The sequence below is a fragment of the Oncorhynchus clarkii genome, chromosome 29 (assembly GCF_045791955.1).
Source record: "Oncorhynchus clarkii lewisi isolate Uvic-CL-2024 chromosome 29, UVic_Ocla_1.0, whole genome shotgun sequence".
NCBI classification, from domain to species: Eukaryota; Metazoa; Chordata; class Actinopteri; order Salmoniformes; family Salmonidae; genus Oncorhynchus; species Oncorhynchus clarkii.
In genome coordinates, this window is record NC_092175.1 from 34759482 (window position 1) to 34775067 (window position 15586).

General features: G+C 44.6%; 1 protein-coding gene across 1 annotated transcript in view; it reads left to right on the plus strand.

The window, feature by feature from the left end:
- The window catches only part of LOC139388094 (short transient receptor potential channel 5-like), a 22177-nt gene extending 8999 nt beyond the window's left edge, over positions 1-13178 (plus strand). The window contains exons 6-11 of the mRNA XM_071134655.1: positions 727-1049; positions 1787-1982; positions 3227-3436; positions 7681-7722; positions 11465-11554; positions 12142-13178. Coding sequence (XP_070990756.1) covers positions 727-1049; positions 1787-1982; positions 3227-3436; positions 7681-7722; positions 11465-11554; positions 12142-13116 — 1836 coding nt within the window. The 3' untranslated portion in view covers positions 13117-13178. The remainder of the gene's footprint in view (positions 1-726; positions 1050-1786; positions 1983-3226; positions 3437-7680; positions 7723-11464; positions 11555-12141) is intronic.
- The last annotated feature ends 2408 nt before the right edge of the window (positions 13179-15586 follow it).

Consider the following 15586-nt stretch of genomic DNA (forward strand, 5'->3'; position numbering starts at 1 on the left):
CTCTTGTCTCCACAACAGTACAACAGCTCTCTCTCTCTTGTCTCCACAACAGTACAGCAGCTCTCTCTCTCTCTCTCTTGTCTCCACAACAGTACAACAGCTCTCTCTCTCGTCTCCACAACAGTACAACAGCTCTCTCTCTCTTGTCTCCAGAACAGTACAGCAGCTCTCTCTCTCTCTTGTCTCCACAATAGTACAACAGCTCTCTCTCTCTCTCTCTCTCTCGTCTCTGCAACAGTACAACAGCTCTCTCTCTCTCTCTCTCTCTCTCTCTCGTCTCCACAACAGTACAACAGCTCTCTCTCTCTCTCTCTCTCTCTCTCTCTCTCTCTCTCTCTCTCTCTCTCTCTCGCTCTCTCTCTCTCGCTCTCTCTCATCTCCACAACAGTACAACAGCTCTCTCTCTCTCTTGTCTCCATAACAGTAACACAACTCTCTCTCTCTCTCTCGTCTCCACAACAGTACAACAGCTCTCTCTCTTGTCTCCACAACTGTACCGCAGCTCTCTCTCTCTCTCTCGTCCCCACAACAGTACAACAGTCCTCTCTCTCTCTCTCTTGTCTCCAGAACAGTGCAGCAGCTCTCTCTCTCTCTCTCTCTCTCTCTCTCTCTCTCTCTCACTCTCTTGTCTCCATAACAGTACAACAGCTCTCTCTCTCTCTCTCTCTTGTCCCCACAACAGTACAACAGCTCTCTATCTCTCTCTCTCTCTTGTCTCCACAACAGTACAACAGCTCTCGACCGCGGGAGGAGTGGGAGATGTGGCACCCAACGCTGATAGCCGAGGCCCTGTTTGCTATCGCCAACATCTTCAGCTCCCTGCGCCTCATCTCCCTGTTCACAGCCAACTCCCACCTGGGACCTCTGCAGATCTCCCTGGGACGCATGTTGCTGGACATCCTCAAGTTCCTCTTCATCTACTGCCTGGTGCTGCTGGCCTTCGCCAACGGGCTCAACCAGCTGTACTTCTACTACGAGACCAAGGCCTCGGACGAGCCCAACAACTGCAAGGGCATCCGCTGTGAGAAGCAGAACAACGCCTTCTCTACGTGAGTCATCTCATCTGAGACCCTTTGTCCTGGGGAAATGAGAACAAAGAAAGACAGATACTGTGTAATGACAAAAGGAGGGGTTTGGATAAACAGAAAGAAGGGTGTATAGAGAGATGGATGGGACCAGTACATTCTGAGACAAGGAAGGGAGTGAAGAAGTAGAAGGCAGGGTAAAGTAAGGAGGGTAGAGGGAGGAGGGTTGAGAGAGGAAATTGAGAGAGGAGGAGAATATGAAGAGATGTAAATAGACAGAAGTGTTTGGGAAGAGGAGCAGGAGGAGGGTGACAGGTACAAAACAGGGTCTTATACTCCAATACCTATTACAATAGAAAAGCCCTTTTCATTTGTCCCGATGTTTCACAGAGAAACTAACAGTATACACATAATCCTCTCCCTCTCCCGTAATGAATCAAATATACTGCAGTGTACTAAATCTCATTTTCTTCCTGCAGCCCCTGAGTCATTCTGGAGAATGAGCCGTTTGTGTCTCTCGCCTCCATCTGTTTTGGGAGGTTTTAGAGGTTCATTGAGTTACTGTAATGCAAAATATCAGTTTAGGATTCAAAGGCTTCTGCTGTCTGGCTTTCTAATCCTTGCTCTTGGTTGGCAACGCTGCATTTGCAGCTTACAGGACTATGGTAATCGTTTCTGGCTCATCAAAGTCCAAATAAAGGGTTTTGTAGAAAAACACAAAACTCAAAGAAAGTCTGTCTCTGTATGGTGTTCTTCCCCAGGCTGTTTGAGACGCTGCAGTCCCTGTTCTGGTCCATATTCGGCCTGCTCAACCTGTACGTGACCAACGTGAAGGCACGCCATGAGTTCACAGAGTTTGTGGGAGCCACCATGTTCGGTACCTACAACGTAATCTCCCTGGTGGTGCTGCTCAACATGCTCATCGCCATGATGAATAATTCCTATCAGCTCATCGCTGTGAGTCAGACACACACACACACACACACACACACACACACACACACACACACACACACACACACACACACACACACACACACACACACACACACACACACACACAGATGTCTGCTAGCTCCTTTATTATGGGAACTCACATCCCACTGGTTACACTCTGGTTGAATCATTATGGGAACTCACATCCCACTGGTTACACTCTGGTTGAATCATTATGGGAACTCACATCCCACTGGTTACACTCTGGTTGAATCATTATGGGAACTCACATCCCATTGGTTACACTCTGGTTGAATCATTATGGGAACTCACATCCCACTGGTTACACTCTGGTTGAATCAGCGTTGTTTACACGTCATCTCAATGAAATTATGTTGAACCAATGTGGAATAGACATTGAATTGACGTCCTCGCCCAGTGGGGTGGCCATCTTTTTTTTGTGGAGTTCTTGCTTGTGCTTATGGGTAAAGACTTTGGTGTGCAAAAAAAACCCAATAATGATCAGTGCTTCTGCTGCATGCTGAGCGTGTCTTGCAGTTGATCTCCAAGAAGTTATGCAAAGCGTCTCTCACTCTCTGCAGGAATAAGAACCGGATGAGTAATTGTCATAAAATATATTGTAGATCATGAAGGTTTTATTGAAGGTGAGTTTTCACCTCAGAGAGTCTGTATTTTTCTGGTGCTACATCACACAGAGACATTTCCTCCATGTAACCTTTCTGCCAGAGCTTTATGTAAGATGAGGATAGAGGCCTTCCGCCCATGTATCACCCCCCCTGGGAGCTGTGGGAAAAAACCTAAGTACACCACGCACGCACGCACACACACACACACACACACACCACGCACGCACGCACGCACGCACGCACGCACGCACGCACGCACGCACGCACGCACGCACGCACGCACGCACACACACACACACACACACACACACACACACACACACACACACACACACACACACACACACACACACACACACACACACACACACACACACACACACTTTTCAACCAACCAAACCCTCACCCCTCCACTCAGACAACAGCTCATTGCCTGAGGCACATCTATGGAAGGGGAGACAGGATGTAAGTACAGGATGAGGAAACAAGTATTTTAGCCCTGCTGTTAAGTGGGTAGTCATCACTCTGTGATAATAACGGTGACTGAATAGGATTTAAGAGTTTCAATTCTACTAGTGAATCCTCAGCCTCCTTTAATATCTAAATTCCCTTGTACAGGACCATGCGGACATTGAATGGAAGTTTGCCCGTACCAAGCTGTGGATGAGTTATTTCGACGAGGGAGGAACTCTCCCTCCGCCCTTCAACATCGTCCCCAGCCCCAAGTCAGTGTGGTACTTGTGTGTGTGGACGTACAACCGCCTGTGTGGAGGGGACCAGCCCAGCCCTGACGACCTGAGGAAACACGAGAACTTAAAGGAGTTCACGGTAAAACATGTACAAACCTGTCAACATAGTAGACACGTTCACCACATTTCACCAGGCAGTCTCCTTTGGCTGTGTCATGTCAGAGAAGGATGTTCATGTTCACTCTCTTTCATGTGATCGGTTTAGTACTCATCAATGTCCTGTTCTTCTATTTCCATATAACATCCAAACAGGATCCTTGCCTGTAAATGTCATGGAGAGCTTTAGAATAGCGTTGGGGCTGTCAGTGTTTGGCCCAGCTGGGATGTTACTGACTAAGGGCTGTATATCCTGGTTGTCCAGCTTCCAGCTGAAGTGAGCAGGCACATGTTGCCAAGCAACCCTGCCTCATGCTCCCAATTCCCTGGACGTTTCCCATTCAGCTGAACTTCTCTCCTCTGCTAGCAGCAATTGCCTGTTCTACTGTTCTCATAGTCTACTGTTCTACTGCTCTACTCCACAATCCTGCTAAAACACAGGCACATTGCCTTCAACCAATCAAACACAACAGACACAAACTCAGCCACGTTCAAGGTCCTTAATGATATCATAACCGCCATCGATAAGAGACATTCCTGTGCAGCTGTATTCATCGACCTGGCCAAGGCTTTCGACTCTGTCAATCACCACATTCTTATTGGCAGACTCAACAGCCTTGGTTTCTCAAATGATTGCCTCGCCTGGTTCAACAGCAACTTCTCTGATAGAGCTCAGTGTGTCAAATTGGAGGGCCTGTTGTCCGGACCTCTGGCAGTCTCTATGGGGGTGCCACAGGGTTCAATTCTCGGGCCGACTCTCTTCCCTGTAAACATCAATGATGTCGCTCTTGCTGCTGGTGATTCTCTGATCCACCTCTATGCAGACGACACCATTCTGTATACTTCTGGCCCTTCTTTGGACACTGTGTTAACTAACCTCCAGACGAGCTTCAATGCCATACAACTCTCCTTCCGTGGCCTCCAACTGCTCTTAAACACAAATAAAACTAAATGCATGCTATTCAACCGATCATTGCCCGCACCTGCCCCCCCATCCAGCATCACTACTCTGGACGGCTCTGACTTAGAATACGTGGATAACTACAAATACCTAGGTTTCTGGATAGACTGTAAACTCTCCTTCCAGACTCACATTAATAAGCATCTCCAATCCAAAATTAAATCTATAATCGGCTTCCTATTTCGCAACAAAGCTTCCTTCACTCATGCTGCCAAACACCCTTGTAAAACTGACCATCCTACGTGATGTCATCTATAAAATAGCCTCCAACACACACTACTCACCACTAGGTAAAGCCCCGCCTTATCTCAGCTCACTGGTCACCATAGCAGCACCCACTCGTAGCACGCGCTCCAGCAGGTATATCTCACTGGTCACCCCCAAAGCTAATTCCTCCTTTGGTCGGCTTTCCTTCCAGTTCTCTGCTGCCAATGACTGGAACGAACTGCAAAAATCACTGAAGCTGGAGATTCCCATCTCCCTCACTAGCTTTAAGAACCAGCTGTCAGGGCATCTCACAGATCACTGCCCCTGTTCATAGCCCATCTGTATACAGCCCATCTATCTACCTCATTCCCATACTGTATTTATTTATTTTGCTCTTTTTGCACCACAGTATCTCTACTTGCACATCCATCTTTTGCACATCTACCATTCCAGTGTTTAATTGCCATATTGTAATTACTTTGCCACCATGGCCTATTTATTGCCTTAACTCTCTTATTTGACCTAATTTGCACTCACTGTATATAGACTTTGTTTTCTTTTTTTCTACTGTATTATTGACTATGTTTTTTTCATTCCATGTGTAACTCTGTGTTGTTGTATGTGTCGGAACTGCTTTGCTTTATCTTGGCCAGGTCGCAATTGCAAATGAGAACTTGTTCTCAACTAGCTTACCTGGTTAAATAAAGGTGAAAAAGTTAATAAAAATGTATATACACATGTATAGGGATATAAGATAATAAGGCATATGCACCCTTTAGATCAGCAGTATGGTTGAAGAGGAGAAAATATAGCGGAAGAAAATACATAAATGATCCTTGTATGGGTGCAGGACAGAGGACGATAAGCCATGAAATACATGTAAAACTGTGGTGGTCATTTAATTAATTTACTGCTAATGGCTCATGTCTTTTTCATTGCTCTAAAATATATACATTGCGCAATTTGAGCCCACTCCATATTAATGCAAACCTTTCCTACTGCCGATTATGAAGGCAATGCACAGAGCATTTGGAAAGTATTCATACCCTTGGACTTTTTCCACATTTTGTTACGTTACAGGCTTATTCTAAAATGGATTAAATTAGTTTTTAGTTTTAGTTCAGGTGCATTCTGTTTCCATTGATCAACCTTGAGATGTTTCGACAACTTGATTGGAGTCCACCTGTGGTAAATTCAATTGATTGGACATGATTTAGAAAGGCACACACCTGTCTATATAAGGTCCCACAGTTGACAGTGCATGTCAGAGCAAAAACCAAGCCATGAGGTCGAAGAGCTTTGAGACAGGATTGTGTCGAGGCACAGATCTGGGGAAGGGTACCAAAAAAATGTCTGCAGCATTGAAGTTCCCCAAGAACACAATGGCCTCCATCATTCTTAAATAGAAGAAGTTTGGAACCACCAAGACTCTTCCTAGAGCTGGCCCGCCCGGCCAAACTGAGCAATCGGGGGAGAAGGGCCTTGGTCAGGGAGGTGACCAAGAACCCAATGGTCGCTCTGACAGAGCTCCAGAGTTCCTCTGCGGAGATGGGAGAACCTTCCAGAAGGACAACCATGTCTGTAGCACTCCACCAATCAGGCCTTTATGGAAGCCACTCCTCAGTATAAGGCACATGTATCAAGGCACAAGGCGAGACCCACATGCAGACCCAGAAGGGAGATGGTTGGAGTCTTACAATGTTTAACAATCCAAAGGGGTTGGCAAGAGAATGATCGTGGACAGGCAAAAGGTCAAAACTAGATCAGAGTCCAGGAGGTACAGAGTGGCAGACAGGCTCCTGGTCAAGGCAGGCAGAATAGTCAGGCAGGCGGGTAGAGAGTCCAGAAACAGGCAAAAGGTCAAAACCAGATCAGAGTCCAGGAGGTACAGAGTGGCAGACAGGCTCCTGGTCAAGGCAGGCAGAATAGTCAGGCAGGCGGGTAGAGAGTCCAGAAACAGGCAAGGGTGGAAACCGGTAGGACTAGAAAAAGGAGAATAGCCAAAGGAGTATTGGAAAAACACGCTGGTTGACTTGACTAACCAAACAAGATGAACTGGCACAGAGAGACAGGAAACACAGGGATAAATACACTGGGGGAAATAAGCGACACTTGGAGGGGGTGGAGACAATCACAAGGACAGGTGAAACAGATCAGGGCATGACAACATGACAGCACGCTTGTAGTTTGCCAAAAGGCACCTAAAAGACTCTCAGACCATGAGGAACAAGATTCTCTGGTCTGATGAAACCAAGATTGAACTCTTTGGCCTGAATGCCAAGTGTCACGTCTGGAGGAAACCTGGCACCCTCCCTACAGTGAAGCATGGTGGTGGCAGCATCATGCTGTTGGGATTTTTTCAGCGGCAGGGACTGGGAGACTAGTCAGGATTGAGGGAAAGATGAACGGCGCAAAGTACAGAGAGATCCTTGACGAAACCTGCTCCAGAGTGGTCAGGACCTCAGACTGGGGCATAGGATCACCTTCCAACAGGTCAACAACCCTAAGCACATAGCCAAGACAACGCAGGAGTGGCTTTGAGACAAGTCTCTGAATGTCCTTGAGTGGCCCTGCCAGAGCCCGGACTTGAATCTGATCGAACATCTCTGGAGAGACTGTAATCAGCTGTAATCACTGTCAAATGTGCTTCAATAAAGTAAAGGGTCTGAATACTTATGTAAATGTGATATTTGTTTTTTATTTTAAATACATTTGCAGTAATGTCTAAAAACCTGTTTTTGCTTCGTCGTTATGGGGTATTGTGTGTCGATTGATGAGGGAAAACACTAATAATCAATTTTAGAATAAGCCTGTAATGTAACAAAATGTGGAAAAAGTCAAGGGGTCTGAATACTTTCCTAATGCTCTGTATGTATATAAATTCCTTAGGTCTTTAAGCACGGTTCAGAACATGTTTATTTAAGTCACTCTCCCAGTACAACTGTAACATGCAGAGAGACCTGTACAGTGATACTGATATATCTGTGCTGTTGATAGAAATTCTGCATAACAACAAGTCATCAAGTCATTCGATTCTTCTGCTTTTCATGTGGTTCTAGGAGCGTCATGCTGACAACCTGATTCAGAACCAGCACTATCAGGTAACCCGTCTGCTATCATAACAACCACGGACAAGAGCTTTTACACCTGCATTGCTTGCTGTTTGGGGTTTTAGGCTGGGTTTCTGTACAGCACTTTGAGATATCAGCTGATGTAAGAAGGGCTATATAAATACATTTGATTTGATTTGTTTACACATCTCTCACAAACACCTCTTATTGAGCCAGATCCCTGACATTAATATACTGTACCAAACATTTGTGCTGCACATGTTTATTAGAATATGTTATACTGTTAACCATGTAGCAGAGTGGGAGACATTATATATTACACTGTTGACCATGTAGCAGAGTGGGAGACATTATATATTACACTGTTGACCATGTAGCAGAGTGGGAGACATATATTATACTGTTGACCATGTAGCAGAGTGGGAGACATTATATATTACACTGTTGACCATGTAGCAGAGTGGGAGACATTATATTACACTGTTGACCATGTAGCAGAGTGGGAGACATTATATATTACACTGTTGACCATGTAGCAGAGTGGGAAACATTATATATTACACTGTTGACCATGTAGCAGAGTGGGAGACATTATATATTATACTGTTGACCATGTAGCAGAGTGGGAGACATTATATATTACACTGTTGACCATGTAGCAGAGTGGGAGACATTATATATTACACTGTTGACCATGTAGCAGAGTGGGAGACATTATATATTACACTGTTGACCATGTAGCAGAGTGGGAGACATTATACATTACACTGTTGACCATGTAGCAGAGTGGGAGACATTATATATTACACTGTTGACCATGTAGCAGAGTGGGAGACATTATATATTATACTGTTGACCATGTAGCAGAGTGGGAGACATTATATATTATACTGTTGACCATGCAGCAGAGTGGGAGACATTATATATTACACTGTTGACCATGTAGCAGAGTGGGAGACATTATACATTACACTGTTGACCATGTAGCAGAGTGGGAGACATTATATATTATACTGTTGACCATGTAGCAGAGTGGGAGACATTATATATTACACTGTTGACCATGTAGCAGAGTGGGAGACATTATATATTATACTGTTGACCATGTAGCAGAGTGGGAGACATTATATATTACACTGTTGACCATGTAGCAGAGTGGGAGACATTATATATTATACTGTTGACCATGTAGCAGAGTGGGAGACATTATATATTACACTGTTGACCATGTAGCAGAGTGGGAGACATTATATATTACACTGTTGACCATGTAGCAGAGTGGGAGACATTATATATTATACTGTTGACCATGTAGCAGAGTGGGAGACATTATATATTACACTGTTGACCATGTAGCAGAGTGGGAGACATTATATATTATACTGTTGACCATGTAGCAGAGTGGGAGACATTATATATTACACTGTTGACCATGTAGCAGAGTGGGAGACATTATATATTATACTGTTGACCATGTAGCAGAGTGGGAGACATTATATATTACACTGTTGACCATGCAGCAGAGTGGGAGACATTATATATTACACTGTTGACCATGTAGCAGAGTGGGAGACATTATACATTACACTGTTGACCATGTAGCAGAGTGGGAGACATTATATATTATACTGTTGACCATGTAGCAGAGTGGGAGACATTATATATTATACTGTTGACCATGCAGCAGAGTGGGAGACATTATATATGACACTGTTGACCATGTAGCAGAGTGGGAGACATTATATATTACACTGTTGACCATGTAGCAGAGTGGGAGACATTATATATTACACTGTTGACCATGTAGCAGAGTGGGAGACATTATATATTACACTGTTGACCATGTAGCAGAGTGGGAGACATTATATATGACACTGTTGACCATGTAGCAGAGTGGGAGACATTATATATTATACTGTTGACCATGTAGCAGAGTGGGAGACATTATATATTACACTGTTGACCATGTAGCAGAGTGGGACAGAATATATGACACTGTTGACCATGTAGCAGAGTGGGAGACATTATATATTACACTGTTGACCATGTAGCAGAGTGGGACAGAATATATGACACTGTTGACCATGTAGCAGAGTGGGAGACATTATATATTATACTGTTGACCATGTAGCAGAGTGGGAGACATTATATATTACACTGTTGACCATGTAGCAGAGTGGGAGACATTATATATTACACTGTTGACCATGTAGCAGAGTGGGAGACATTATATATTACACTGTTGACCATGTAGCAGAGTGGGAGACATTATATATTATACTGTTGACCATGTAGCAGAGTGGGAGACATTATATATTACACTGTTAACCATGTAGCAGAGTGGGAGACATTATATATGACACTGTTGACCATGTAGCAGAGTGGGAGACATTATATATTATACTATTGACCATGTAGCAGAGTGGGAGACATTATATATTACACTGTTGACCATGTAGCAGAGTGGGAGACATTATATATTACACTGTTGACCATGTAGCAGAGTGGGAGACATTATATATTACACTGTTGACCATGTAGCAGAGTGGGAGACATTATATATTATACTGTTGACCATGTAGCAGAGTGGGAGACATTATATATTACACTGTTGACCATGTAGCAGGGTAGGACAGAATATATCATACTGTTGATCGTGCAGCAGGGTAGGACAGAATATATGACACTGTTGACCGTGCAGCAGGGTAGGACAGAATATATCACACTGTTGACCGTGCAGCAGGGTAGGACTGAATATATTATCCCCCCTGCACTTATCAGTCTGTCCTCGCCTCAGTAATTGCAATTAGCCCCACCTTTGGCGTCCCTCCTCTCCTTCCCTTCCCCCAGCCGGGGCCTTGTGCTGCTGGGGCTCCCCTGCTGACTTCTAATACCAAGCGGACTAAACCAGACTTAAATGCTTTGACTGGAGGCTGCGCTGTCCAATGAACCTACTTTATCAAGGAATACAGCTGCCGCTCCAAATGAATGAGATTGGGCAATAAGGCAGAGCCTATCAGAGAAAGGGGTGCTCTAAGGCAGCCCTTTGTGCATGTGTTGAGTGTTATGCGTGTTTCTTACCCTTCCATAGTGTAGATTGTTAGATTAAATATACAAGCACCTCCACAAATATCCTCCTCCACAAAAAATGTAATGGATTTGTTTATTCGCAAAATAATCCATCTATAAAATAAAGAGTCCGGTTTGATTGGTAATTTGTCTCCTGAACATGCAAATGAATGCAAAGTTATGCCCGTCCAGATTTTCACCTCAAGCTATTAACAATGTCTGAATATGCCTAAACAGTGTTTCCTTGTTAAACCCAGAATGCAAATGTATGCATGTAAGGAAGGAAGAGCCCCTTTACCCACATCTCAGATCATTTCCTCCTTAGGCATTTGCAAGTCTAGAAAAATAGCTTGCAAGAATGCTAATTTGTTAAATATGCCCATAACTTCAGTGAACAGTGGATTAACTGGTCTAGGAACAGTGGGTTAACTGGCCTAGGAACAGTGGGTTAACTGGTCTAGGAACAGTGGATTAACTAGAGTGACAGCCTGCTCCTACGGCCCCCGAGCCTCTCCCTGCCGCCCCCGGGCCCCTCTCTACCGACCCCGGGTCACTCCCTACCGCCCACGGGCCTCTCCCTGCCACCCCTGCACTGTGCTTCTGGCATCAGGGCCTCCAGCAGCTCGGGGGTTTGAACTTGCAACCTTCCGGTTACTAGTCCAACGCTCTAACCACTAGGCTACCCTGCCACCCCTATGTGCAGGAGGTGATCAGGAACCTGGTAAAGAGGCATGTAGCAGCCATGATCCGCAGTGCTAAGACAGACGAGGGACTGACTGAGGAGAATTTTAAGGTAGGTTTCTCAGAAGTTTCCTATTTAAACATTCATCCACAAAATGTGCCTTTATACCATAGTCATAGAACAACATCTAACTGTCCCTCATTGTGGATCTCTATATCCTCTCTATCCCCGTCTTTACTGGTCTGTCCATCCTTTCTATCCCCGTCTTAACTGGTCTGTCCATCCTCTATATCCCCCTCTTAACTGTTCTGTCCATCCTCTCTATCCCCCTCTTAACTGTTCTGTCCATCCTCTATATCCCCCTCTTAACTGGTCTGTCCATCCTCTCTATCCCCATCTTCACTGATCTGTCCATCCTCTCTATCCCCCTCTTAACTGGTCTGTCCATCCTCTCTATCCCCATCTTAACTGATCTGTCCATCCTCTCTATCCCCCTCTTAACTGGTCTGTCCATCCTCTCTATCCCCCTCTTAACTGTTCTGTCCATCCTCTCTATCCCCCTCTTAACTGGTCTGTCCATCCTCTCTATCCCCCTCTTAACTGTTCTGTCCATCCTCTCTATCCCCCTCTTAACTGATCTGTCCATCCTCTTAACTGGTCTGTCCATCCTCTCTATCCCCCTCTTAACTGATCTGTAGGAGCTGAAGCAGGACATCTCCAGTTTCCGCTATGAGGTGTTGGATCTGCTGGGGAACAGGAAGCCCCCGCGGAGAACCTATTCATCCAGCAGTGAGGCCACTCAGCAGGACGAGGCCAACAATGAGGGGGAGGGAGGGGCCGGACAGGGTCAGTCCAGGGACCAAGGGGCCAAGGGGGTGTCCTTCAGCATGTCAACCGCTGAGAGGAAGAGCAAGGACTCTGGGTTCAGTGTCTCTGCCCTCTTTAAGTCCATGTCAGGGGTGGAGGGGCCAGTGGACAACAAACCAAAGTGCAACGGGCTGCGGTTCTCCTCCTCCTCCCCTTCATTTGCTGTGTTCAGCCGCACTGGTGGCCAGCTGCAGCGCTTCTCCAAGTCCAAGAGAGACTCCATCAGGCGGCTGGGTCTGCTCTTCTCCCGCATGAACGGACACGTCCCAGAGCACAGAGCCCCTCCTCCCTGCATGCACCAGCCCACCTACAGCATCTCAGATGGCCTACTTCATCAGCCCACAACCTGGCCAGACGTCCATATCGCCCCCGATCCCCAGGTTACATACAGCCAGTTCCACCTGGACCGGCTGGGGGTGAACCTGAAAGAGCTACCCCAGGCCCCTACCCAGGCCCAGGCCCCTACCCAGGCCCAAGCCCCTACCCAGGCCCAAGCCCCTACCCAGGCCCCACCCCAGCAGGCTAACGGGAGTGACAGCCTGCTCCTACGGCCCCCGAGCCTCTCCCTGCCGCCCCCGGGCCCCTCTCTACCGACCCCGGGTCACTCCCTACCGCCCACGGGCCTCTCCCTGCCACCCCTGCACTGTGCTTCTGGCATCAGGGCCTCCGGCATCAGGGCCTCCAGCTCCCAGGCTGTCCTCCTGGGCTCTAGTGAGGACATGTATGAGTCCTGGATAGGACCTTGTGATGAGCTGGACTCTTCAGAGTGGTGGGCTGAGCAGGACTCCATCACCACACAGCTTTAGAGACACCCGCCACCCCCAGAATAATGTAGGACAGCAAACTACAATATGTTCAGGTCACACTGCTGAGGACAGAGAAAAAAAGTGTCTGACACAAGTATTGAAAACCCAGGACTAATTTTCTCAAAGATATCATAGGAAGATTCTAAACATATAATGAAAAAAAAAAAACGTTATTTCTTGCAATATAACTACGTTTGCATACTGCCACCTACCTGTGATGCTTAGATCTTTGTTTGCGGATTGTAAGTTCACTATCCTCTCTCAACACGTGTTCTCATACAGTTTCGGCCCAGTTAATTCTATTTTACCTATCAAATTATCACTGAGATAAGGGGGTCATATACACAGGTCAGCTATTACCATTGTCCAAACTTCTACTCTCTTACAAATATGTTTAATCTCTTGTTGCAAGTATTTCTATTGTCTTTTAGCAGACTGTTTTGCCAGGTAGTGTGCCACATACAAATGCCAGATGTCCTCTATACAGTAGTGTGTTCCTTTTGGTACATCATAACCTAAACATGGATGGTTAATATCATGGTGGAATATGTTTATTTCAGGTTCAATATTTTCTAGTTGTTTTTGGACAATTAACTAAGAATTACTGTCCTCTGTTTTTCCATGAAAGGTCTCTTTTTCTATAGTTTCTTGGAAATAAGCCACTACCCATTTTTGGCTATTGAGACAGGAAATGCATGATATTAGTAGGGGTAGGTTTATTTATCCACAGTTTTAATGTGTTTATTTATAGTCTCATTTACTTTGGACAAGATGGTTATGAATTATAATACTCAAGATCAATTTGGCAGAGGACCCCTACGCAAACAATGTTTCATAGTTGTTGAAAACAAGCTTGTATACAAATACACATTTTTATTTGATAATTAGATTAAGCGTTATCTATTCAAATATATTAAACCATATTTGACTGATTCTTCAGAGAACTAGGATTCCAAGACTGAACTGTCCAAAATGTTGAAATAGCTATACTCTGGGCTATTAGTGACAACTCAATGCATTCGCTAGTTGCAGTATTCAGGACTCACCTTAGATAATGTACCATCCCATCAATTCAAAATGAACAGTTTAGTAATTGCATTTGATCTTTTGACCAATTCGATCAGCTATTTTGCCCATAATTGGGAAAGATCAGAATTTGGCTGCCTGTGTAAACACAGCCGAGCTCAGTGAACAAAACTGCCTGAGTACCAGTGAGCTAGCACTCTCCATGGTGCTGATTATGACAGGAAGGGTAGCAGCAACATCGGTCTTGTGTGCTGTCCAGGGTCCTGGCCCTCAGATACCATCATCGAACCAAATGACTTCTCTAAAGCAGGGCTCTCCAACCCTGTTTATGGTAAATGTTCCCTCCAGTCCTAATCAAGCGCACCTGATTCTAATAAGAAGCTGGTAGATAAGCTTAATCAGGTTAGTTAAAAGATTCTTGAAAGTTGGGGACAATCCTTGTCCGGCAGGGAAACTTTATTTTATAGGTGAATTTGATAAAGATAAACATTTTTTGAAATTTGTAAAAATATTTTTAGTATTGTTAATTTCCCTGTCAGGCTCTGTGCCAGGAAATGCCAGTCCTGCAGGATCAAAATGTCTAACTCCCCCCAAAAGTGTTGAAAATTTTGTTTCTTGCAATAGCCCTCTGATTAAGGAATATTTTTCTCAAAACTGTGACTCCTAAAAAACTCAAAATGAATCAGAAATGAGCAGGGTTAGCTATACCATCTCCTGATTACAGGTATTGCTACAAGACAAGGTAACCCATACAAATTAAATGGAAGTATGGAGGTAGTTGCCATTTATGAAAGTGTTATTCAATTCTATGAGCTATAGTAGTAAAGGCTAAATTCAATATTTTATCAAATAGGTTTATGATCCATGGTATGACCATCTTAAAACAATTACATATGTTAGCTTAGTAGAAGCCTCAAAGGATGAGACGAGCCAACTTTCAAAACAAGTCCTTTTTGGCTAGCCACAGCCGTAAACTAGCAAGCTAGGCAGCTGTTCAGCGTTGTAGTACATTCACTAATTTGTTTGTAAACAATTAAGCTAGTTAGCTACCACGTCATGTTCTTGTCAACCAGTCAGAGTAGCTAGCAAGTAACAAGATATGTCAAAAGTCTAAAAAACACTTCAGGGCAAATAAATCAAATTTGACCGTCGCATGCACAGGAATCAGATTTACGACTTCAAACCACCTATGCTGAAATGTGGCTTGAAATGTCTGATTCCATGTGGCTTTTGATTGTTCAGACTTCAGGAAAAACAGATTAAAATCTGATATGCCCCCCCAAAAAATGTGGCTTTAGATAACTCAGTCTATGGTTCAAATATGTTCATTTTAATTAGGTTTTAGAATCATAAAGCAACTTAGGAGAAACTATATTGCTACTGTGTATACCACTTGAATAAAAGTAGAAAATATGCAATTTGTCAAATCTGTAAAACAAACTCC